Source organism: Furipterus horrens, unplaced genomic scaffold (assembly GCF_987537825.1).
Source record: "Furipterus horrens unplaced genomic scaffold, mFurHor1.1.pri manual_scaffold_15, whole genome shotgun sequence".
Taxonomy (NCBI): domain Eukaryota; kingdom Metazoa; phylum Chordata; class Mammalia; order Chiroptera; family Furipteridae; genus Furipterus; species Furipterus horrens.
In genome coordinates this window covers 15,629,150-15,652,557 of record NW_028327185.1, presented here as the reverse complement: position 1 = coordinate 15,652,557, position 23,408 = coordinate 15,629,150, and the positions used below count along the sequence as shown (strand labels likewise).

The 23,408-nt window shown below is 44.4% G+C and overlaps 1 protein-coding gene and 1 non-coding gene across 6 annotated transcripts in view; both read left to right on the top strand.

Moving 5' to 3' along the window:
* The first annotated feature begins 3 nt into the window (after positions 1-3).
* Positions 4-23,408, top strand: part of TAF5L (TATA-box binding protein associated factor 5 like) — a 32,811-nt gene continuing 9,406 nt past the window's right edge. The window contains exons 1-4 of one of the 5 annotated variants that reach the window (XM_090263411.1): positions 4-221; positions 11,852-11,996; positions 15,573-15,677; positions 22,229-22,959. In XM_090263411.1, coding sequence (XP_090119537.1) covers positions 11,855-11,996; positions 15,573-15,677; positions 22,229-22,959 — 978 coding nt within the window. In that variant the 5' untranslated portion in view covers positions 4-221; positions 11,852-11,854. The other 4 variants (XM_090263407.1, XM_090263409.1, XM_090263408.1 and 1 more) reach the window with 4 other exon arrangements.
* On the top strand, positions 9,961-10,127 carry LOC149992458 (U1 spliceosomal RNA). Its single transcript, XR_016508349.1, has one exon. It is a non-coding gene; the product is annotated as a U1 spliceosomal RNA (small nuclear RNA).

The window sequence follows — 23,408 nt, the reverse complement described above, 5'->3', positions numbered from 1 at the left end:
CGCGTTGGAGGCCGGAGCGGCCCAGCCCGCGGCCCGCTCCGTGTCAGTCAGTCATGGAGCGGCCGCCCAGAGCCGTGGCTGGGGCGGCGGGGCGCGGGGCGCGGGGGCCCGGCTGAGCCGGCCGGCGGAGCGAGACCCTGCGGCAGAGACAACGGAGGCGGAAGCAACCCGATCCCGGAGGCGGCGGCGGCGGGAGGAGCCGGAGCCGCCTGGGATGTTCAGTGAGTGCGGGGCGCGCGGGCGGGGAGGGCCGGGGAGGGGATCGCGAGCAGAGCGCGCGCGGGCGGCGGGGGCCGGGAGGGAGGGAGCGCGGGCGGCGCGCGGAGAGGCCTAGGCGGGGTGCGCGCCCGCAGCTCCCGCCGGCGGGGCGGTGGGGGCGGGGCGGGTGGAGCCGGCCGTGCGCGGGCGCGGCGGCCGCGCCTCCGCCCTCGGCCTGCGAGTCCCAGGCGGCCGCGGGCGGCGTGGCCTGCACTCGGCGGCTGTACGTGGAGGGGCTCCGCGCTGCTGCACGGGTGGGTCCTCCCGGGGCGGCTCCGCGGCACCCGCCGGGAAGGCGTCCTTAGCGCTGGGCAGCTAGGCAGGGGCACGGGTTCACATCTCTTTTTCATTTACGGGAAAAGGAAATGTCTTTTGGCCGAACTCACCATTAAACTTCGCACATGGTGATGGTGGTCGGATGGATGAGAAATCAACCTCTGCTTCTGCTTATGACAGGGGCGATCTCGAGTTAGAGGAGTTGTTGCTGGAGGATACCTGCCTGCAAGGTTGCCTTTAAGGGGGTTGAAATTCATGACAGCCATAGAGGAGTTGGGCGCTTCGGCGGTACTCGCGACGCTCCGAGGCTTTGAACGCGCATTAGCGAAGGCGTTGGTCCGAAGTGAGCTGATAATTAGAACAGTGGTGTCATCTTAGACTTAGCGGAAGTGGAGTACAGGAAAGCTTCGGGCAGTTCTCCCATCAGTTGTGAAAGTGTTCTTATAATGCGGATCCCGCAGCCTGTCTGATTCGAGAATCAAAAGGTAAGTCTGCCAATCCCATGCGGCGCTCGCTCGTCTTAAATTAACTAAGCTTTGACCTTGCAGATTGAAATCTTGGAGTGCTAACTCCCGCTAACGAGCATTGGGGCGCTGTTATGGGAGGAACTGTAAGAGCAGAGTTTGTCTCCTGTTAAATGATACAAATGTGTCCAATACCTGAGTTGTGGGGTGGGGGGCGGACGCCGCCGAGTTCCCCAGCCTAGGGTGACAGCTCTGCTTGAAAATGGGAGTGGGGAGGGGAGCTTGTGCCACATCTTCCAGCTCGGAGAAACTTAGTGTAGTGGGGGGGGGCTTGGTAAGGGCAGAGACCTGAAGTTGAAACTATGTAACTATTTGTAACCTCTATAAGCCTTAGTTTCCTCTTCCGTAAAAGGGAATAACAACTGATAACTTGGGTGGCGCTTTTAAAGGATGAGTGTATGTGAAGATGCCTGACAATAGGAAGCACTTTGCAAATATTGTAGCTATTGTAATTTCCTTTTTGTCAGAATGCCTTCAAGATTCCTTGTAGGCCTAAATTTTTTTGTGTAAATGTGAAGCAAACTAACTTTGATTTTCTTTATGAATTTCACATTCTTCCTGCCTTGCAAATCGGTGTGAAACCAGAAAACCAAAGGATGAAGTTGCCTTGAGGATTTTTCTTTGCGATCAACAGTAAATCAGATCGGTGTGTTTCGGAATAGTTTTGTTGCCCCTGCCCCATAAGTGTGAGGTTAACTTGTACTCCTTTCCCTCCAAGACTGGGTAAAGGTCTCTTTTAACTGCTCGGCAACTGTGTTTGTTTTTGGGGGGTGGTTACTTTTGTAAACCTATGAAGAACATCTCTGGAGAAAAGGAAGGGGTTTTGTTTTTGATGATTTGCTTTAACCAGAGGGAACATGGGGAATCCTCTGTTAAACCAGCATTACTCAGCAGACAGGACTAGAAGTCAAGTTTCCAGCCTGTCTTCATGTAACAGACAGCTTCTCAGGTAGTGACTGTCCTGATGGCTCTTTTCACGCGCATCCAGTGAGCTGTCACTGTTGTGCCCCCCCAAAGTCCCTGAACTCATGTAGAACCCTTTGAGCAGCAGGACCCTAAGAGGTAAGTGAGAGCTCAGAGACTGCGGCCTGGTGGCCTGAGTTGCCCTTTGGGCGCTATGGAGCCTTGGGTACTTTGTCTGACTTCTTTGGGCCTCACCTTTCCCATCTGGAAAGTGGTACCTAGCTCATAGGGTTGTTATGAGGTGTAAAGGAGAGGCACTTAAAATAGTTCCTTACCAGTGGTGTGCAGGCTGGAAGGGTTAGGTATGGGGAGGCGGAGGGGGGCATATTGAAGGAAGTTTCTGGAAGGAAGAGCTGAGCTGTGAACCATGAGTAGGACTTAGCTAAACCAGGATGTAGCCCGTGTGGGCCTGTCGTCAGTGCATGAAGGAGCCTGACCAAAGTCCCCGAAGTAGAGAAGGCCGGGTGGTGCCCACCAGCTAGGCTAACGAAAGTGGGTCCGAGTAACCTTGAAATGATGCAGTGGAGATTGAGTTTTACTTGTTTGGGTTTTTTTTGTTTGGTTGGTTGGATTTTGTTTGTTTTTTTGTTTTTGTTTTCCACAGTGATGGAAGGAGCAGAAGGGTTTTCAGGTGAGCACAGATGACATTAGATTAGCTTTCTGGAAAAATAATGCCTGCAGTTGTGTGAGATTGGATTGAAAGTAGCAAAGGCCCATCCACATGTCCTGGCAGCTTTGCGTCTGCCCATGACCCTAGAGGAAAATGACTGCTTAGCAGACACAGACGTTTCAATTTGCGTGGAAGCTTAGAGAGCACTTAACAGAAGGCACGAAGAAACCCTTAGATCATTCCAGGCAGCCTTCCCTCTTAAAAATGATCTTCACCTGTTTACTGTATATGCCTGAGTATAAGGCACCACATGTTCAGGTCTCTCCTATTACAGGGCACTCTCTCAATTATTTTATTTCCAACAAGAAGATGCTGTTTGGGAAATATATATTGTGCTAAAACAACCTCAGTTGATGCCAGTTTGGGATAGGTATGCAATCAATTGCTCCAGTTAGTGATGAACAGAAAAAGTTATGCCCCCTCAAGTGGGTATGGATGGCTTGGGTTGAGATTTTCACTGAGAGCCTCTATGTGGATTCAAGAAATGCTCTGTCACACAGCTCATTTGGTGGATGCAGAGGTGATGTGCTCTGGAAAATGGAATTTGATGATGCAGAGTGGCTCAAGTGACCACAGAGACACTGATGTTGAAGGCGTCATTAGAAATTGTTTCATGAATTAATATATGTCTTGCCTTATGTAATACAGTTTTGAATACATACATGTAAATTAATAAGTTAAAGGTTATTAGCAGACATTTGGCTATTTTATCTACAATCCTAAAAGTATTTTTTTTTAATTTAAGTTAAACAAATTTTCTTTTTAATTTTCTCATTGCAAGAGTGAAATTCTCTTAGGTTTGAGCTTACCTTTTCGAATATGTACTGGGAAGATTTAGAAAACACTACAGCGAATTTCCATTCATAATTCTTTGTTCAGCAGTCTAATAAGTATCCTTCTGGAAGAATCTATTGAAATGTATCTGTATCTTAGTAACCTTACAGTGTTTGTTAATAATAAAAGATAGTTCTTTTTTTTACTAACAAAGTATTAGTATTTAGAGATTTGGTACTTTCATAAACAGAAGTGTTTGGGCAAATCTTTGTAAGCTGAGGTGCTAATGTATTGTTTCACAAAGTAATACCATGCTCCAGACCCCTGTTGTCCAATACAGTAACCACTGATCACATGTAGCTACTAAAATTTAATTAAAATTAAAACTTCAGTTCCTTGGCTGCAATAGCACTTTGTGGCTGTTGGCCACGTGCCAAACAGTGTAGAACTAGAACAGGTTTATTATTGCAGAAAGTCACATCCAACAGCACTCCTCTATGAGAAGCTGGACATCATTCCTCTCCCCGTCTCTCCACCCCCACCCCAGACGTACACACACACCTTAATGTCAGTTAAGCGTCTCCAAATCTTCACTTGCTGCATCTGAATTCAGTTTCAGGGAGAATGATAAACACAGGAAGCCATAGTCTCCCTTATTCTCAGAGTAAAAACAACATCCTGTTTTTTTTCTGTCTATAGTGCTGTTTGCAAATAGAGCAAACATGAAATTTTTCTTTATGAAGTGGAAACATAGAAAATGTAGCTGTCCTTTGTGCAGATAGATTGTCCTGTACTCTTTCATGTTAATGAGGTTTTGCATAGAAATAATTTTCTGTGCTGTTAAAACAGTGTTGCAGCAGGAATCAAATATGTGTGGCTTTTTGGGTTCATAAAAATTAGAGAAATTATAAACCTGAAGTAAACTGTCAGTTCCCAACAAAAGCTAGACAACGAACGCTCACTTTATTTTCAAAGATAAGAAAAGCCCTGTCCCCTGAACTCTCCATCTGTCTGGGGAACTAAGGGCGGGTGACGGCAGGAGTGGCCAGCCTGCATTGTGGGTGAAGGGTAGATATTAAATTTGGGGCTAACACGATCAGATCTGTCTTTTACTGGGGCTGCATTCTAAAGGGGGGTTTGAGGTGGGGGCTGGAGGTGGGAAGATACTGACATACATCCTAGTTGAGAAGTGACTTGGGCTCTCAGACACAGCAGTGGCTCCTACAGAGAATCATGAGTAGGGTAGAAGGAGCTGGTGGCCTCTTAGAATGAACGGGAAGAGGGAGAAAAAGAATCGTAAGATGATGACTTTTTTGCTGTAGGATAGTTGGTGGCACCGCAGGACAAGTACAAGAAGGGAGAGATTTTAAAGCAGCATAAATCTGCACATTGAATTTCAGATGTTTGCAACATCCAGGCAGAAATGTCTTCTCCATTTGAGCTCAGGAAGGTGATCTGCCTAGAGACCGTACGTCTTGGATGAGGAATGCAATGATTAAGGGAATGTGAAGAATGAGGATCAGGCCAAGAATGGAAGGAGGAGCCAGAAGAGGGAGTTTCAAGGAAGGAGGCCTGTAGGCTAGTGAGGAGAAGTGTTTGTCAGATTTGGCAAGAGTTTAGGAATCTCAGTTATTAGTAAGTGGCCCACTGAGGCAGGAAAGGGCGTCAGCTGGCTGGGTAAGGAGACGTACGGGTTTGGAGTACCTCCGATGGGAAGCTGTAGGGAAAGAAAGAAATTGGCAGGAAGTCTCTACTGGGATATCACAGAGGGCCCAGCTGATGTTGGAGAAAATCGGTTTCTAGTGGCATCTGCCTGCCTGGTTGCATGGTTTCTGCTCCCCCTATGCTCTCCACCCCCTGAAAAACCCTTCAGGTTCGACATTGCATCCTGAGCCCCCAACTCTGAGCCTTATTCATGCGCCATTTATATCTTAGGACACGTGTATTCGTGTCATTCTGTGTCTGAGTGAAGATTGAATATAAAAGGCCATCATAATTTTAAAATTATATGGGGTGTGACTGAAACTGAGAGTAGTGTGGCTCATTTAGTTTTCCCCGTGATTTATATTTTCACAGAACTAATTGAATACACTTCATCATGAAGATTGATGCAAAAGCTTAGCTTTCCAGGTCCTACTTAGAACGACCTTTTGATAGCTATTTCAGCCATTTGGACTACTACAAGTAAAAAGCAGAGAACTAGTATTTCAGTGTCTCATAGGCACTTCCCATGACATCTCATTTAACAAAAAGTACAAAATAATTTTAATCTGTTTTTAAGCATAAATTTACCATTGAAAAAATATATTTACTTAAAAAACCACCAACCACCAAAACCACCCCTGGCTTCTTGTCAGTACACTGAGGTGTGGGGGCTGATTCAGGATGGTGGTGGGGAGGTTGCTGGACCGGCTTTGAACTTGTTCGTACTCAAAGCTGCCACCTTCTGTCTGGCCGGTGCCGTCCAGATAGTACTCTATTGACATTCAGTGGAATCGGGTGGTACTTAGCCGTGGAGGTGGTGAGCTGCTGACCACCTGGTGTCTCTCCAAACACCGCTCCACCAGCCACGTCCTCTACACCTGAACATGCAGGTGGGGTCATGGTGCAGTGAAGAGGAAGAGTGTGGCTATGGTTTTTCCTTCATAGTTGTTCCTGTGAAACAGGAAACTCATCATGTCCTGATTTGATATAGCAACTTTGTTGAAGTATTACACAGTAGGCAACTATTGATACATGAGAAAGAGATGCATATTGTGTCAAATCCTCATTTTCAATTCCAGAAATACTGATAGTGTGACATAAAGAGAAAAGGTATGTGATCATCTATTCTTTCCTTTAAATGTTGATATTTTATGTAAATTGAAAATTATGGAAAGTCCTGAAATTTTAAGAAAGATGTAATTATATCAAACTCAATTTAAATTTAAAATATTTTCATAATTGAAAAGCTAAGCAGGTAACTTGACATTGCAGTATTTGTTTCATGTCTGAGCCTATCAAAAGGTCTGTTTTAAGGAGTTTTTTATTAATGTGTCCACTTATCAATATTAGTAGTATGGAAGCCAGTTGGAGGAGGGGACCCGACTTCTCAGCAGATTTTTTTTTTTTTTTTGACAGTTTTTATGAGTTTATTTGAGCCAAACTGACAACATATGCCAGGAGAACAAGATCTCAAATGCTCTGGAGAATAACCATTTTTGTAGCTTCTTTTATGCATTTGAAATGAAGAAGGGGGTGTAAGGAAGGTCACATGGGAGTGGGAGAAGGCAAGGCAAGAATGGAAACACAGGCTAGGTAACAAGATGAAGGCTTCTCAGGAGGCTGACTATACCTGCATCAAGGGCTATATCTCACCTCTGGTATTTCGAAGCTGTGTTAACCTAGACGCACACCCACAGTGGACAGAACTGGCTTAACATCTTTCTCTAAAGAAGTTGGGCCTGGAGCATGACAACCCACCGTGACCTGTCCAGTTAGGAATTTATGATCAGATCACCCATGAGGTTACTTTCTGTAGAACCCTTCTTTATCTTTCTGTCCACAGTTCCCCCTTTTGCTCATAAATTGATCTGAAGGGTACGCTGATGAACAACCTTTTGGTCAGATACTGTGGTCTCGACACTAGGAAGGCTCATTCCTAAGAAGTCTCAGTATTCACGTCATCCTATGGAGCATTGGGGATGGGACGATACCATAACCTTGGGGTCTGAATTGAGGCTCAGTTTTTCCAAAATGGGAAGGGCTGGTAGGTGGAATGCAGTCAGGTCTTATGGCTTTCATGAGGGCAGGGGAGGATGACTGGATCATTTCTATACTGTGAACTCTCATGATCTGAGTTTTGCCTCTGGCTCATTTTTTGTTACTTGGCATCTAGTATTACATTTACATAAGCCACAAAAAGAATATTAACAATTATCTTATACATGTTCAGTAATTATAAATAGTTGGACTATGTAGAAAAACGCAAAGGACAAGTATAACTTGTTATGAGTAATATCATTAACAGACGGGTCGTCGGCAGCCGTCCGTCTCGAGAGACGATGGTGTAGCTTCTTAAGAGTCTATCTGCACCGCCGAGAATGGCTGTGCAGTCCGACTCGGGAGTGACACGGTATCTGTCTCCTCCCGTGTTGAATCGACATCTTGCGATGACGCTGGAGTGTCCTCTCCAGTGAAGCTGAAGCTACAGAGCCTGGGCAGGGTGATATGGAGGGTCTGCTGTTGCCCATGCAGCAGACCCCCCGTCTCTTCGCAGCTGAAGGGTCCAAGGGAAAGACGGAGTCAATACAGCTTGGCTTCAGGTGCGCCGCAGGAGTTGCCGGTGGTGTTGACTACAACGTCAAACCGCCTTAGGGACTCCGGCTCCGGATTTTCTGTCGGGGTTTACTCCCTTAGCCTTTCCCCTGAAGAGGTATGCCGCAAGGCAGTGGAGGTTTTTTGGAGTCAGAGTTTTCCTTCTCTGATGTGCCCTGACTGGAAGATCGAACCAGCGACACTTAGCTCGCAGGCCGACGCTCAATCCACTGAGCCAAACCAGCCAGGGGCAACAGACAGGTAAAGACAATCAAACAATGGATTCTGAGTTCAGTATCAATCATAGCCTTTTCAACCTGGCGTCTGTGATGTCAATAGACAGGGGTAGATGTCCATTTGTGGTTAGGTCCCTTCCAGTGAGGTTGGAGAGTGTCTTTTATTTGATGTCATTTCCCATGAACGGAATGTCCAGGTAGTAATCAAGTGACCTTTAAAGTCTTTTGTCTCCTGGGAGCTCAGGTTTATAAAACAACAATAGGATACAGATTTTGCCCTGGAGGCATTTACAGTTTACATCTGCCCCTGTCAAGTCAAGTTTCAAATGACCTTTCCCTTTTAAAATAAGGACAGCCATTTTTAATACCTCAAAGAATTGGGTTGCCACCTCACCTACAGGCTGGTCCATTTATCTAAATCCTCTTTTGAAGCTTCAAGAGACTGGTTAACTATTTTTTTTCCAATCATTCTGCTTAATTTTAAAGCTGGCTTTTTCTAATTGTGCATGCAAAAGGTTAATTTACAAGTATCAAAGGATCCTTATTTTGGCCATCTTAGTTATAAGTGGGAGGCTGACAGTGATGGTCCTTGCTGGCCTCAGGCAGGGTTTTTCGTGTGAATTTTGAGATCTGTAGAGTCTGAATAAACTTCTAGGAAAGAGCAGCCTTTCTGTGCACCCTCTCCCGGATGAGCCGGTCCTGACTGTGTCCCCGTGGGACTGCTGAGTGCCCTGGGGGCAATTCCTCCTCAGGCAGGCCCATAAGAATTCTTAGTACCTGAGAATACCTGAGCAAGGGCCCTTGAGCCCTGAGGCTTCCCAAGGCCGAGGCCCCTCTCTCCCCCTCTCTCAGGGCGACCCCGTTCCAGGACACCCTCTGCAGAGCTCTTCTCACTGATTACTCCTTCCACTTGAGATGTGTGTGCATTGGAATCCAGTGCAGTTTCCTGAGCTGGAGCAGGTGTCTGGTGTTTTCCTTGAGCGCGGCTGTAAAAGAGAGTCGACCCCAGCATTCCTGCTGCTGGCTCGCCTCCCCCCCCCCCCCGACCCCCGGGAAGATCCCTGTTATAAATGGTGGTTTGGTCCAGAGAAACTGCTATTTGGGACAACTAATTTGGGCAAATTTGTTAGTATTTCCGAACTACTTTCTAGCAATCCCAAATATGGCCAGTTTTCGCTGCCATTCATTTTCACTCTTTTCTCCTTACTCTTGTGACGTTCCCGTCTTTGTCCTCGGACGTGTGTGCACATTGTCCTGCCATAAGGACATTGTCATTGCAGGGTCTGTTCTCTGTCGGTTTTCCTGCCTTTGATTAGAGAAGTGAAGGCTTACTCCCATCTTATTGGGACCATGGAGGGGCACGTTGACACGGGCATACCTTCCTGTGACAACAAGAGATTGGCAGTAGAAAATCTGGATGAGCTTTAGTCTCAGCTAAAATACGGAATCAGGCTGCTTTGGAAGAGTTTGGAGATCAAGAGCTCTTGAAGTTCGATTAAAAGCACCTTTACCTGTGGGGGTGGGAGACAGCAAAGCTGGTGGATTGAGTAGTCCTGACTTTGGGCCAAACTGAGAAAGGGCAATATTGTTAGTCTCAGTATGTATTTTTTTTCCTGTAAATATAACATTGAATTAGGATCTCAGGCTGAAATTATTCACACAGACACACACGCACACACACGCGTTAGATTCTTATGTGGAGCCAGGTTAGAGGCCATGGAGGATCACTGCTGCATCCGAACTGTCTTCATTGATGGACAGGTGAATGCTCAGAGCAGGGATCCCCACTTTCAAAGTATCAGAATCCTTATTTAGCAATTAAATAATCTTTATTAAAAATAATGTTATCAATACAGTGGAAAATTAATACGCCATAACCAAGTGGTACAAATGCATAGTGAAAAGATAGTTTAGAACTGGGAAACTTATTGCTGTGTTCATTGTGTCTTAAAACAAATATTTCATACTTACCTGGCAGGGGAGATACCATGATCACAAAGGTGGTTTTCCCAGGGCGAGGCTTATCCATTGCACTCCGGATGTGCTGACCCCTGCGGTTTCCCCAAATGTGGGAAACTTGACTGCATCATTTGTGGTGATGGGGTGAGGGGGGGGCTATTTCATACTCTCTTAATCCAGAAATGAAATGCATAGGTAATATAATCTTTCTATACACATAGTTTAAAACAACATATTTATGATGTCCTAACATCTCCTAACATCTTATGTAATATTGTGTGTGGTGTGGGGGGAGGTGTGGGTATCCAGCCTTCACTGTTTACTCTAGTGAATGACTTTTAGGGGATTGGAAAGTAGATCTGCAGAGTATATTTTAAAGGGGCCACCACAGATCAGGTCAGAAAGATTATTTGCAAATGATTTTGGAACAGTTTATTTGCTGCAGTATCTGGGGAGAACGTTTATTTGGCTCCTCACCGTACTTCCTGCACTAAAGATGTTGCAGATGGATAAAAATTAGATACAGATATATTTTTCTAAAAAGCTTAAAGAAAAAATTAGATTTCTGGAAATGTGGGAATTAAAGCTTTAAAAAAAATGAAGGCGCTCACAAAGAAAAAGGCCAGTACACGTAAGTGAAACTGAAAAGTTAAATACATCCAAATAAGATTATGAAAAACAGATCTACCACCCCCCAAAATTGGAAACCCTTGCTTGAAGAAGGCTGCCTTGCTGGGGACAATCACATGCATGTGGATAATGTTGCGTGCATTCCGAAGTGGACACCATATTTTGATCTTGAAGTGGAAGATAGCTTTACATGATAGAAGTGAACCTAGGAAGGTCATCTGGACTGCAGCGCTCTGTTTAAGGCCCTTGGCAATGTCAGGGATTCCTGTCACTCGTGATAATAAACTTAGTAGTCAAGGAAAATAGTTGTGTTGCCAGGGGAACCCTCAAATTAGCTTCAACTCTGAAAAGTAATTTACCCTCATTGAACACTTCCCACCATTTTCCTTCTTTCTTAAAAAAAATCATGAGACACCCTTGGCAAGGTGGCTCAGTTGGCTGGAACATCCGTCCCATACACCAGCAGGTTGCAGGTCCCATCCCTGGTCAGGATGCATATGGGACGCAGCCGATCCATGTTTCTCTATCACATCACTGGTCCTCTCCCTCTCCTTCTCTGTCTGTCTGTCTATCTGTCTGCCTGTCTGTCTCTCTTCCCCTCTCTCTAAAATCAATAAACATCCTTGGGTGAGGACTTTAAAAAAAATAATTCATGAAACATGTTCTAACACATACACACCCTCTTACTGTTTTGATGCTTTTTGTACTTACAGTTACAAATAGAGTGCAAGAGGTAAATAATACGATTAAAAATGGAACGCACTGCTCAAATCCTTCACTTCGTGCTGGCAGCCTTTTCCTGACTAGTAAGAGATAACACAGCATTCCCTTTCCCATTATTAACTTCTCGCTTTCTCAACATCTATTTACCCAGTTTCTGAATTTCTCTGGTCTTTGATTTGGTACTGCCTCCTGCCTGCTTTTTTGGCTGGCTCGCTGCTAATTAATACCTGTCTTACAGAGAGAGGAAGCAGGAGAAATTAAAGGCCCTGGAATTCGACTGGTCGTGTTTGCTCTTTGATAGTATCTCTAATGAAAAGTTCAGTGGGGCTGACTGAAATCTTGGCATTAAATGGAGTTGGGGGTGCTCTGGGGGTTACTTATGATATTTCTCTTTTCCATAGTTGACCTTGGCTATATTGTCATTGGGAAAATAGATACAATGGAAGAGGGCACCAGGTTGATCATTAAGGAACTTAGTTTTGCATCTGAACTCTGCACGTGATCTCTTATAGTTCTATGTTCTGTGGTCTCCGCCCCCCCAGGTCATGAAACGAGTGCGCACTGAACAGATTCAGATGGCAGTGTCCTGCTACCTCAAACGCCGGCAATACGTGGACTCGGACGGTCCCCTGAAGCAAGGACTGCGGCTGTCACAGACTGCTGAGGAGATGGCAGCCAGCCTGACAGGTAAGCGTGGGGGCTGCTGCTGGGCAAGCCGGAGGAGGAGGACTGCTGTCAAGGTCCACGAGCCATGACTTCCCTGCCGGAGCTCTCACCCTAGAGAGCAGACTGTCCAGCAGCCTCCCAGACGCTGTCTGTCCTTCCCAGCCGTGCTCCAAGGCCACTTTTCCAAACCTCTGTCGTAACGTAGCTCCCCTCAGAGTGCTGGAGAATTAATTGTACCTCTAGCTGATGTCATGTGCAGCCTTTTCCTTCTATCCACTCTTACCCGGCAAGGCTGACGGGGCCAGGGTCTCTGTCCCCTTCGTGCATGGGTCGCTTCTCCTGGAGCCCAGAGCCTCGCCCGTGGAGTCGGGTTTGCTCGGCGAATGAGTACCTCGGGACCAGTGGTGGGCCTATTGGCAACGTCGATGCTGTTCCTGAGATTTTTTTTTTTAATCTGGGGATTTTGTTTTTGTTTGGAACTTAGATTCTTTTTTTGAAAAATTTGCATTTAATTCATCTGGAGCAGTGATTTTCAACATTTTTCATCTTGTGGGACACATAAACGAATTAATAAAATTCTGTGGCACACCAAAAGAATATATTTTTTGCCAATCTGATAAAAAAATTGGTATAATTTTTATTTGTTCACACTGGGTGGCTATTGTTGTTTTGGCTGTTGTCATTTTTTTATTTGACAGTCGAAGGGAAAAGAGGTCAGTGCCCCTGACTAAGTAGTCAGGTATTGCGTGGTTTCAAAATTCTCACGGCACACCATTGTGCCTCAGTACACCGGCTGGAAATCGCTGCTCTGGAGTAACAGGTAATTGTTACTTCGCTATTTTGTGAGGATATAATTTTCATGTGGATATAATTTTCCTGTATTGAATTTGTGCGCTGGAGATTTGGGGAAAAAAATTCACTGCAATGCTTTTAGGGTGATTGTGAACTTGAGTGGGAATGTGTGGAGTTGAGTTAGCTGTGCTTTCTCCAGCTCAGCCCTGGTTCCTCTTACCTGCTCCCGCTGGGCTGTTCTCTGTACCTGTACTTCCTTCTGCTTTTCTAAGTATCTCACCACCTACTGCATCTCTTAGTGGTTTCAGCCTTCATACTGGTAGCAACAGCTACCTCAGCTACCTCTTGTTACCTTCCGAGCCAAGGAGCCCGACCTTTCTTGCTTTAAAGGTGTATTACCATGCCTGTAGAAAAGAGTCCGGGCAGTGAGGGCCTGAGGCTGTCCTCAGAAGAACGGTTCCCCACCCCTCTGAGACCAGGTAAGAAGCTCAGCCAGGCATCTGCCTTATCCTTCAGCACTGAGGCGACCTCATTCTCCCTTTTCTTCAGACTCCATTGGTTCGTGCTTGACACAAACGTGGTCGGATGGTGGGCTTCGGTAAATTCATAATTGCCTTATGGTTTCTAATAAGATAGCCAGTTTACAGGGCCAGAGTAATTCCTTCTAAACCTGCCATCACAGCCTTTCATGTGCACGAATAATCTCTTACTGCCCTGTGCTCATTGGAACCTGGGGACAGTAATGCTGTGCTGTTGATAGGAAATGAAGCCAGTGCTGTTGAAGAAACATCCAGAACTTCCCTCTTCTGAGTTGTCTTCGTTCGATAGAATGGCTTATTAGGAGAGCCGCTGTTGTTCCTGGAAAACCACCAGGAAATGTATCATAACATCTTGTCCTAGGTCTTTCTGTTAATTGACTAATCTGAATAATTATGTCTTCATTCAGCAGATAATTATTGGACATCTGCTGTAGGCCGTGCTGAAAAGTTCTAGAGATAGCTAAAATGTGTCCCAGCTCCTGAATAGCTTAACGTGACTTTCCGAAATGAGGCAGACAAATCAGCCATTATGGAAGGGTGTGCGACTGCGTTCAGTGCAGGGCGTTGCCTCGGATTCTGTAAAAACAAAGAAGATCATCTAAATTAGTCTACAGGTCAAGGAAGGCCTCCCAAAAGGTCTCGTGGGTCCTCGCATACAGTCAGGGGTCAGTAAATAGAGGAATCATTAGATGTTGAACAGGTGGCGGGGGGAGAGCTGCAGGTTGCAGGAGGGCATCCCAGGTTTTTCCGGTGTGATGGCGGCCGTGCTGGCTGGGGAAGGCCCGGGTAAGGAGAAGGGAGCTGGAAGGGAGGGCAGACTGAGTTACGGAAATGGTCATGGCAATGGAGAGGGGAGAGGTTCAGACTAGAGGACTTGGTGATTGATTGACTCAGGCAGCGAAGGCAGGAAAGAGAGGGAGTTCCCTTCTTCCCGTCTCAGCCTTCCAGCAAATCCTCCTGCATCGGCTGTCTGTCTGTCCGTCTGTGCTCTAGAAAAGTACACGGGCTTCTCCTCAGTATCCCCCAGTAGATTATGGCTTCCTCAGTCCTGTTGCGCTGATTGCCATTCCTGCACCCACATTGCATCCTCTGAAATGTATTCGTGTTTCATCCAGATTGTTATTGAAACTGGCTTCTCTCAGTCCCAGTGCTCCCCTCCCTGTTTTCCCTTTCAGAAAGCATAAACTCTCACAACGGAGATTACGTGCCTGTGTAGGTACTGGATATTGAGACTCCAGCCTTTTCCCCCCAGTCCTCTGCCCCACACTCGCAGCCAGGCACATATCCTTCAGGAAGGGTGTCGAAAGAGTCTTCCCTGGTGAATCTGACCTGCCTGAGAGAAGAGACCTAAAGACACTGACTTTGGGAAATGGCTCATCCAGGTCATCCTGGGCGATGAGCGCAGGCACGGAGTTCTATCAGCTCCGTGGTGCCTTGCAGCTACGTGCCGACAGCCTGGGACCATCAGGCCCTGGGAGAGCCCAATCCACTTAGTGTGGAAAATAGAGATGGAAAGAAACCGTGAAAAGCAACTTGAAGAAAGCAAACAGCAGAGAGAAGAGGACTTCAAAAATACCCTCATTCGTAGCCTTGAAACAAGGAGGGAATGCTATTTTTAAAAAACAAAGAATGTTCATAGAGCGAAACCTAATTATAAATTTAAATAGATAATAGTAGAACTGAAAAATCAGAAGAGTTGAAAGTTGAGGAAGCCTCCCAGAAAGCAGAGCAGAAAAACGAGTGGAATATGGGAGAGAAGATTAAAGGGTCAGTTCAGGAAATCTAACCTGGAAGAGGTGGGAGTGCCAGAAAAAGAAAACAAGAGAATTAATGAAATGATTCAGGAAAAATTTTCAGAACTGAAGGACATGATTTCCAGACTGAAAGGGCCACGTAAATGCCCAGCACAGTGGTTGAAAATAGACCCACATCGAGGTCCATTATTGTCAAATGTTGGAGCATGGGGTCAGACGCTTCTAGATACGTCTCTCATGAATTATGGACCTACCCTCTCTCGTTCAGCTAGTTTATTCCATGGTTTATACCTTTCCCTCCCCTGCTGTCATTTCATCGGGTATCAGGAGGGAGAGGAGACAGACGTGTGTCACAGTATGACATATTGAACCGGAAGCCGAACATACTTTGAAAATTTACTGAAATGTCAGTTGCTGTTAATGCAGACTCAACCCCCACACCCATCCCGCCTGCCACATACGGGGTTAATAATTCTCTCTCCATCCCTGTCTGTGTGTCTTTTCCTCCTCAGTCCAATCAGAATCTGGGTGTGTCAACATAGTGTCTGCCGCCCCTTGTCAGACAGAGTCCCAGCAATATGAAGTACAGTTTGGACGACTGCGGAATTTTCTCACCGGTAAGTACTCAGCGCTAGGAACCTTTTCTTACTGAGAAAGGATAATGCCAATTTCCTTCAGAACCTGTTATATTCCAGGTATTTGTTCAGGTACTAGAGATTCAAAGGTAATTTTCTCAGTGCTTGCCTCAGACTTATAGTCCCTTGGAATTTCAGATAGTTAAATCGCAAGGTTAAAATTTGCAAGGGCTAGGGCTTTTATTTACTGTTTTATCCATGGCCTTCACAGGGGCTCTGACTTGTGTTAAGTAAGTGAAAGCTAAATCAGCCATGTAGAGAAGTGTATTTAAATGCAGCAGGTTTGAAATGTCCATTGATATCACTAATAATCTAGGACATGTCACAGTGGTCTCTCCCCTTATTTCCAGAAGTGTAAGATAATCGCCTTCATGAATCAGCAAGACAAAAAAAATTAGAAATTGTAATTTAGATCAGTTTGGTGGTGGTGTAATGACCACTGGACCACAAAATCAGTAGCTAGGAGTTCAGATCGGTTCTTCTGATCACTGTGTGACTTTTTAATCACTTATTTTAAAAAACAGAGTCACTCAGCCTCTCTGGGGCCTTTGCTTCCTCGTATGTGAAATGAAGAAGGCACTTCCAAGGAGAAGCCAAATGATTCCATCCAGTCCTAAAATGCCTGATTATCACTTTAATCTTGGAAAGATGATTGCAGTAAGAGAGACCCTGTTGACTCTAGTTATCAATCAAAGTCTGTCTTTTGAGTACTTTCTTTATATAAAACAATTTGCTGTGTAAGAAATACAAAGCATTCTCTGCTCTCAAAGGATTAAGGATAATTAGCATATGTTGGTTAGTGGGAAATTATAGTTGAACTACTTAGTTTTCTTATGTTTCTTTCCTTATTTGAATAATCCTTATATTTATAATTTTTAATGGCAAAGATGTATATAAGGTGTCAATATGTAAACCAAAATAATACACCGAGTTTTACACACGCTTAGAGTTGTCCTGGTTTTATGTAGCCCTCCTAATGGTTAGTATTTTAAAGGAAAGAATCCACATTTCCTGCATTCTGTGGTTGGGGGAAATGGCCAGAGTGTTACAGAAAATAAAGTTTACAGAATAAAACCCGAGAGAGGGTTATCTTTCAGGTCTCACAGTTAAGTGATGAAGTTCATAAGTAAAGACTAGGCTGTTAAATAGCTACGAAAGTGGAAAAATCGTAGAGGTTAAAGATTTGGTAAAAAGAGTCTATTATGTTTAACTGGAAAGGAGGAAATTCCATTAAGATCCTTATATCATATGAATATTAAATATCTCAGAACAGTGGTCAGCTGCTTTCCATCTCCACTAAGGATAAAAAAAGAAAAATTGAATTTATAAGAAGGATTTCATTCAGAGGTAAGCAAGAACTTGAAAATAATGAGTTACTTTTAATCATTGACGTTGGTTTTTAAAGCTTTAAGCAGTTTTTAAATTTTTAAATCAGTTTTTAGAGAGCTAATTTACTTGGTTTTTAAAAAATGATCATTATGTCTCTGTGATAGAGTTGCCTCACCACTCCAGTGGAGGGAAGCTGACCGAGAAGGGGAGAGCCTAGAGAGGCCTGGCCTTCTGTTATTCGCTCAGCCTGTGTTTATGTCAAGCACTGACTACATGCCAGGCTACGTATTGCAATTAAGTATATTGATCACTAACGTGATTTATCCTGACGCAGAGTTTTCTGTTCATATTTACCTCTTTTGGGGCTCTTGATGATTTTCTTAAATATTTTTCAGAGCTCTTGAAGTAGAATAGCTGTCCACCCCTTGTATTTGATGGTGCAGCGGCATTTGTCCTAATGTGTGGTACCTTCTTTGTTCTTATCTCTTAGTCTCCCTTGCCCAGAACTTTACATTTCAATATATGGTAATGTCAGCCTTTTTCTTTGCAATTTCATGTCTTGTTTAAAAACTGAGAAAGTTGTCTGTTATAGTCTCTATACTTTAATTCTTTAATCCATTGGTCACACGTTATTTGGAATGGGTGAATATATATGTTTTTCCTTACAGACTGCTTTTCCTGGAACATTTTTCTCTACCCTCGGGTCTCTGAAGAGCAGTCAACCCAATCAAATGAACAAGTATTTCCTGACCACCGAGATAAAGTATAACACGTAGTCACTCATCTAAGTGGGAAGCTAACCCTAACATAAGAAGTCTAAGAGTAAAAGTTTTCAATTGAGTTTAAGTTTGAACATACAGTGTTTTCACAGACCAGTGTGAAATCAGTTGCTGAATGTTGTACATAGAGGAATCGCATTCAGAAGGGAAGGAGAAAATGATTTTATTGGAAGGAACCCGAGAAGGCCTTACTAAGTAGGAGGGAGGGTTGAAGTTAGCGCTCGGAACATGGGCCGGCTTTCCGTAAACTGGAAGGAGGAGTAAGAGAACTCCGGTACCTGGAAAGACGTGAGCAGAAGTGCAGGATGGCAAAGGGGGCATCCTTTGTGCAGGAACAATAGAGGAACCGTCTTTGTTGAGAATGGGCCTTTCAGATTGGGGAGCTAATCAGACACACTGGAGTCTGAACCTCATCCTGTGTGATGGGGACAACCACGGACATGTCTATTAATGTGCAAGTGGTTTGTAAGAGGGGTGACCAGGAAGTCGCCCTAACACCCACTGCAGGACAGGAGTCCCTCTCTATATCACGGCCTCGCTGTATCGTGGGATTTTCTAAAATATTATATTTAATTACTTATCACGATTTTTCGCTATATCGTGGGGTTTTGCAGTACTGTGTACATATGTTGTTAAAGTTACGTAGGTTTAAGAGTGTAGAATATGTTTATAAGAACATAAGTAGTGTTTATAAAAGTGTGGAAAAGGTTAATAAGGGGCTGGTAATAGTTTATAAGTGTGTGGGAAGGGTTTATAAAGCCTTAAAATATATAAAAATACTAAAATAAATGTTCCTACCTCGCGAATTTTCACCTATCGTGGGGGCATCTAGAACATAATACCGGCGACAGGTGAGGGAATACTGTACTGAGAAGGGAGGTGAGTAAGGACCAGGAAGAACTCAGCAGTGTTGTGGAAATGGAAAGCAGGGTTTTGATTTCATCTTTAAATTGACCAAGGTGGAATCTCCCAAGGCTCGGGAGTAAAGGAGGAAGGAGAGCCGAGCCTGCCTCAGGCTCCAGTGAGGGGAGCAGAAGTATATTGAAGAGAGGGTGTAAGACCCCTATGGATGTAAAGTGTCTGGCTCCTAGGAGGTGGGCACACACCCAGTGCTAATTCTTTAAAGTGAAAAGGAGCCCAAAAGTGAAGCGGTGGAGGCGGGGAAGGTGAAAGGTCAAGCCAGGAGTGTGGTGGGTATTAGAAGGAAGGACAGGGATGTCCTGGTCTGTGGGGTCCAAGGCTGCAGAGAAGCGAGAGAGGATGAGGGCGGACAAGCTCCGTTTTTGTTTAACTGAGTGTCCTTTCCACTGCAAATTTCTGCACACTCCATGAAAAACTCCATTTGTCTCGTGTTTACCACCAGCCGAGTAGAGCGCCAAGTAGACATTCATTACATATTCAGTGTCTGCTTGTATGGAAGGAAGAAAAAGCACACTTTTCAGAGGCTATTACTTTGTAATAAGAACAAAAATACGCACTTTAAGCAGGAGTGAAAATGAGAGTTAAGTGAGTTTCACTTTGTCCCACATAGAGAACATGGTGATTGAAATTTATTTTATATCTAACACGCTGCTCTCTTCAGACAGGAGAGAAAATTAAGCAGTTTTGAAACTATGAGCTGAAACAGCAGTGAATTTCAGTACATTTTTAAGGCAGTGCCTCCCTGTCTTGATGGCTAGGTTTTTTCCTAAACTTCTCCAAATTAAAAAGCCTCTCATTTGGAAAATAAGCCTAAATTAAAGATTTTAAGGTGTTGAGAACAATCCATCAACCCAATAGGATATATAGGAAGTCTAATCAGTAAGGATGGAATCTTTCTTTTTTTTCTTTTTTTTTTTTTTTTTTCTTTTTTTTTCTTTCTTTTTTTTCTTTTAATTAGTATTTGGGAAAGAAATTTTTCAGAGGTCTTCTAAAGAATTATAGAGTATATAGAGAAATATCAGAATCTGTATTAGACATTGTTCTCCAGAGAAACAAAGATTTATTTTAAGGAATCGGCTCTTGGGATTGTTCAGTTTATCAGCTCCCAAATCTGCAGGCTGGAGACCCAGGGAGGAGTTGCAGTTCAAATCCAAGGGCAAGGGAGGGGTGGGGGGGTGGCAGGATTCCCTCTTCTTCCAGGGAGGTCATTCTTTGGATAGGCCCCATTCACATTATGATGGAGGGTAATCTGCTTTACTCAGATTGCTCCTTTAAATGTTAATCTCATCTAAAAGTTCCTTCACAGAAACACCTAGAATAATGTTTGACCAAGTACCTGGGCACTGTGGCCCAGCCAAGTTGAGACATAAAATTAACCATCACAAGGCCACCCCCTGCCAGCCTGGCACCCAAGTTCCTCTCCTGGAACCACACTTAACCTGGAAGTAAGGACACCTAGCAAGGCTGTGATTCCGCCTAAGGGAAGACAGCTCTCCCGAGCACGGCTGGAAGCGCACTAACCCCTTCCCCAGAGGAGCCAAGTCCCTGGGTGCTGCTTACTCTTCTCCTGATTCCCCTCACTGGGAAGTTAACAGTACTTACATACTATAATATCAAGTCAATATAACTTATGTTACATGATAAGGGGATAAGAGGAGGAAAGAAACAAAGATACCTGGATATACACAAAAACATTTAACAAAAGGAGGAGGACCACTCATGACCATTACAATCCTCATTTCTGTAACTGGTCACATGGTCTGGATGTTATTTATAACTACTTTCTTCCATTATGTATTCTGTATTCCCTTTGCCTTCTGCAGGCACCTCAGCTGGTCCCGGTTCTTTACCTGGTGGGGTGACCCAGCCTTCCTTCCGGAAGGGTCAGGCCATTGCTAGTCCTGCCTGGATTGGGTTGTTGTAGTTTCCATGGGCCTTAACCACAGGGCACATTAATGGCTAAGAAACACCTTAGGGATCGCCTGTATTTCAGACGCACCCCTTCTTGCCTTGCCTGTGGAACTGCGGTCCAGCTTCCCCTTGGTGGTCAGGATCGGTCACCCCAGCCAGCACAGTAACCCCTCCTTTGCCTGTTGATGAAGGTGCATAGGAGTCCCAAGTGGCCAGGTGACAGTCTTAACTTCCAGTTCAATGGAATCACTATTAAAGTTCATTTTCTAAGTATGTATTTAGGTAGGGACACTTTTATTCTAAAATGCATATATTTTATAATTCACCTGTGATAAAATAAAATAGAGTATTAAGCAAAGAGAGTATGGTGGTATCATTTATCATCAAATTAGGGAGGCAGGATTCCCTAACGCAGAGTTCTTAAATCTTGAACGATGTGTAGATTTCTTTTCATGAAAAAAAAAAAAAAAAAAAAAAACTAGCAGAAGTGCTAAGTGTTGACAGATCACCTTTTATTAATTTATTTAAATATGTGCAAACATTACACTAGATATAAAACCTTTAATGTTTACTATATTTCTGTAGGAAACTTAAACTCTTACAAATGAAATATAAGCAAAACCCACAAAGGCTAAAGTTCAAGTTAACAGTGACTGAGTGTGGTGGATGGATTTTGCCAGAACCGACTCAGCTGTGCCCTGCGCTGGCCCTGCTCTCTGCCACTTGTTTCAGCGTCAGATAGACCTCTGTGCTTTTCTCATTAGCCCATGACAATGAAAGCTCTACACTTTTTTGAACATGCTCTGTGACATAGTTTTCATGATGTTCAAGTCTTAGGTTGGCCCATGGTTTAGGCTTACTGACCTGGAAATAGCTGGTTTGTAACTGATCACTGCGGAAGAGAAGTTTTACTTGTTCACCACCAAAATCAAAAGGAGCACATTTCCAGATATGGGACAATTGTGATTGAATGTTGTCATCTTAGCATTAGGACATGCCAGCCTGGGTAGCCAGGCATAATAATGAACCCACTCAAATAAGTACTTCGGTATCTAATATTCCGGTAGGTGATGGATGCCAGAAGTAATCACAAAACGAAATAGAGCACTAAAGTCTTACGTCAATTCTTACTTGTTAAGTGGCCATCCAGATAATTCTGAATATACTTGTGGTTCATTGTTTTTTAAACTATCAAGTGAAAAGGTTTCTGTGAAGAATTCATAGTCTCCCAAGAATACATCTGCAGACCTTCAGAGGGGAAAAAACACTAACGCTTGAGGATCTGGGTAGAAGCTACTGGAATGTTGTGAGAACTTAGGCAGGTCACTTAACATCTCTGAACATCACATTCCTGCTTCGTGACCAACGTCACCACCAAGTTTGCTGGACGTCAGAGCCCACGCTGTTCCTTTCTTCAGTCAAAAGGCTTGGACTTTGGAGTTTCCAGAATTCTTTGTTAGGCTTATATTTCAGTCATTAGCCTCAGAAAGTAGGATCCTGGCGAGAAAGTGTGTAGTGGTGGGCTGCCTAGGAGGGTCTTGTTATTCTTGGAGATTATACTGATTTTAAAGCCCTCGCTTTTTTTCATTATAGATTCTGATTCCCAGCATAGCCACGAAGTGATGCCTCTCCTCTACCCTCTCTTTGTCTACCTCCATCTCAACCTGGTCCAGAACAGTCCGAAGAGCACAGTGGAAAGCTTTTACAGTCGCTTCCATGGAATGTTTCTGCAGAATGCCAGCCAGAAGGATGTCATTGAGCAGCTCCAGACCACTCAAACCATCCAAGACATCCTGTCCAACTTCAAGCTTCGAGCATTCCTAGATCATAAGTACGTGGTCCGTCTCCAAGAAGACAGCTACAACTACCTTATCCGCTACCTCCAAAGTGACAACAACGCCGCCCTGTGCAAAGTCCTCACCTTGCACATCCATCTGGACGTGCAGTCTGCCAAGAGAACAGATTACCAACTCTACGCCAGCGGCAGCTCCTCCCGAAGTGAGGGCAACGGCTTAGAGCCTACTGACATGCCTGCCCCGATTCTGCAGAACGAGGCTGCCCTGGAGGTCTTGCAGGAGAGCATCAAGCGCGTCAAGGATGGCCCTCCCTCGCTCACCACCATCTGTTTCTATGCCTTCTATAACACAGAGCAGCTGTTGAACACTGCAGAAATCTCCCCAGACAGCAAGCTGCTTGCTGCTGGGTTTGACAACTCCTGTATTAAGCTATGGAGTTTGCGATCCAAGAAGTTAAAATCAGAACCCCATCAAGTAGACGTGTCCCGCATCCACTTGGCATGTGATATTCTGGAAGAGGAGGTATGAATATCATTTTTTCTTCCCTATACCTGCCTTGCTAATTTGCTTAAAATGTTCTTTCCAAACTTGACTGATCTGATGGAGAATGGACTTCTCTATTTCCCTCATCCTATAGCTAAAGCCAAACTAATGCCATGTAACCTGTAGCCATTGAATTCCTGCTCATGCCTAGCCTGGGAAAAGATCAAAACTATTTTTAACAGCATTAACTGAATATTACTAATGAATGGTCAGAATAGGTTACAATCTGAGATGTGGATAACATTGCTAAGCCTAATTAAAGGCCTTCGGCTAATACTGAGATTTACAGTAAGCTCATGGGCACGTGCATTTGTGCAAACGTAAACAATTACCAGTACATGCATTTTAAATGGCGATAAACAGTGTGCCATTTTCCAGTCTCATCAACAGTAAATGCGAACCCTGGCTTCTGTGCTCCCGCCACCACCAGGCGC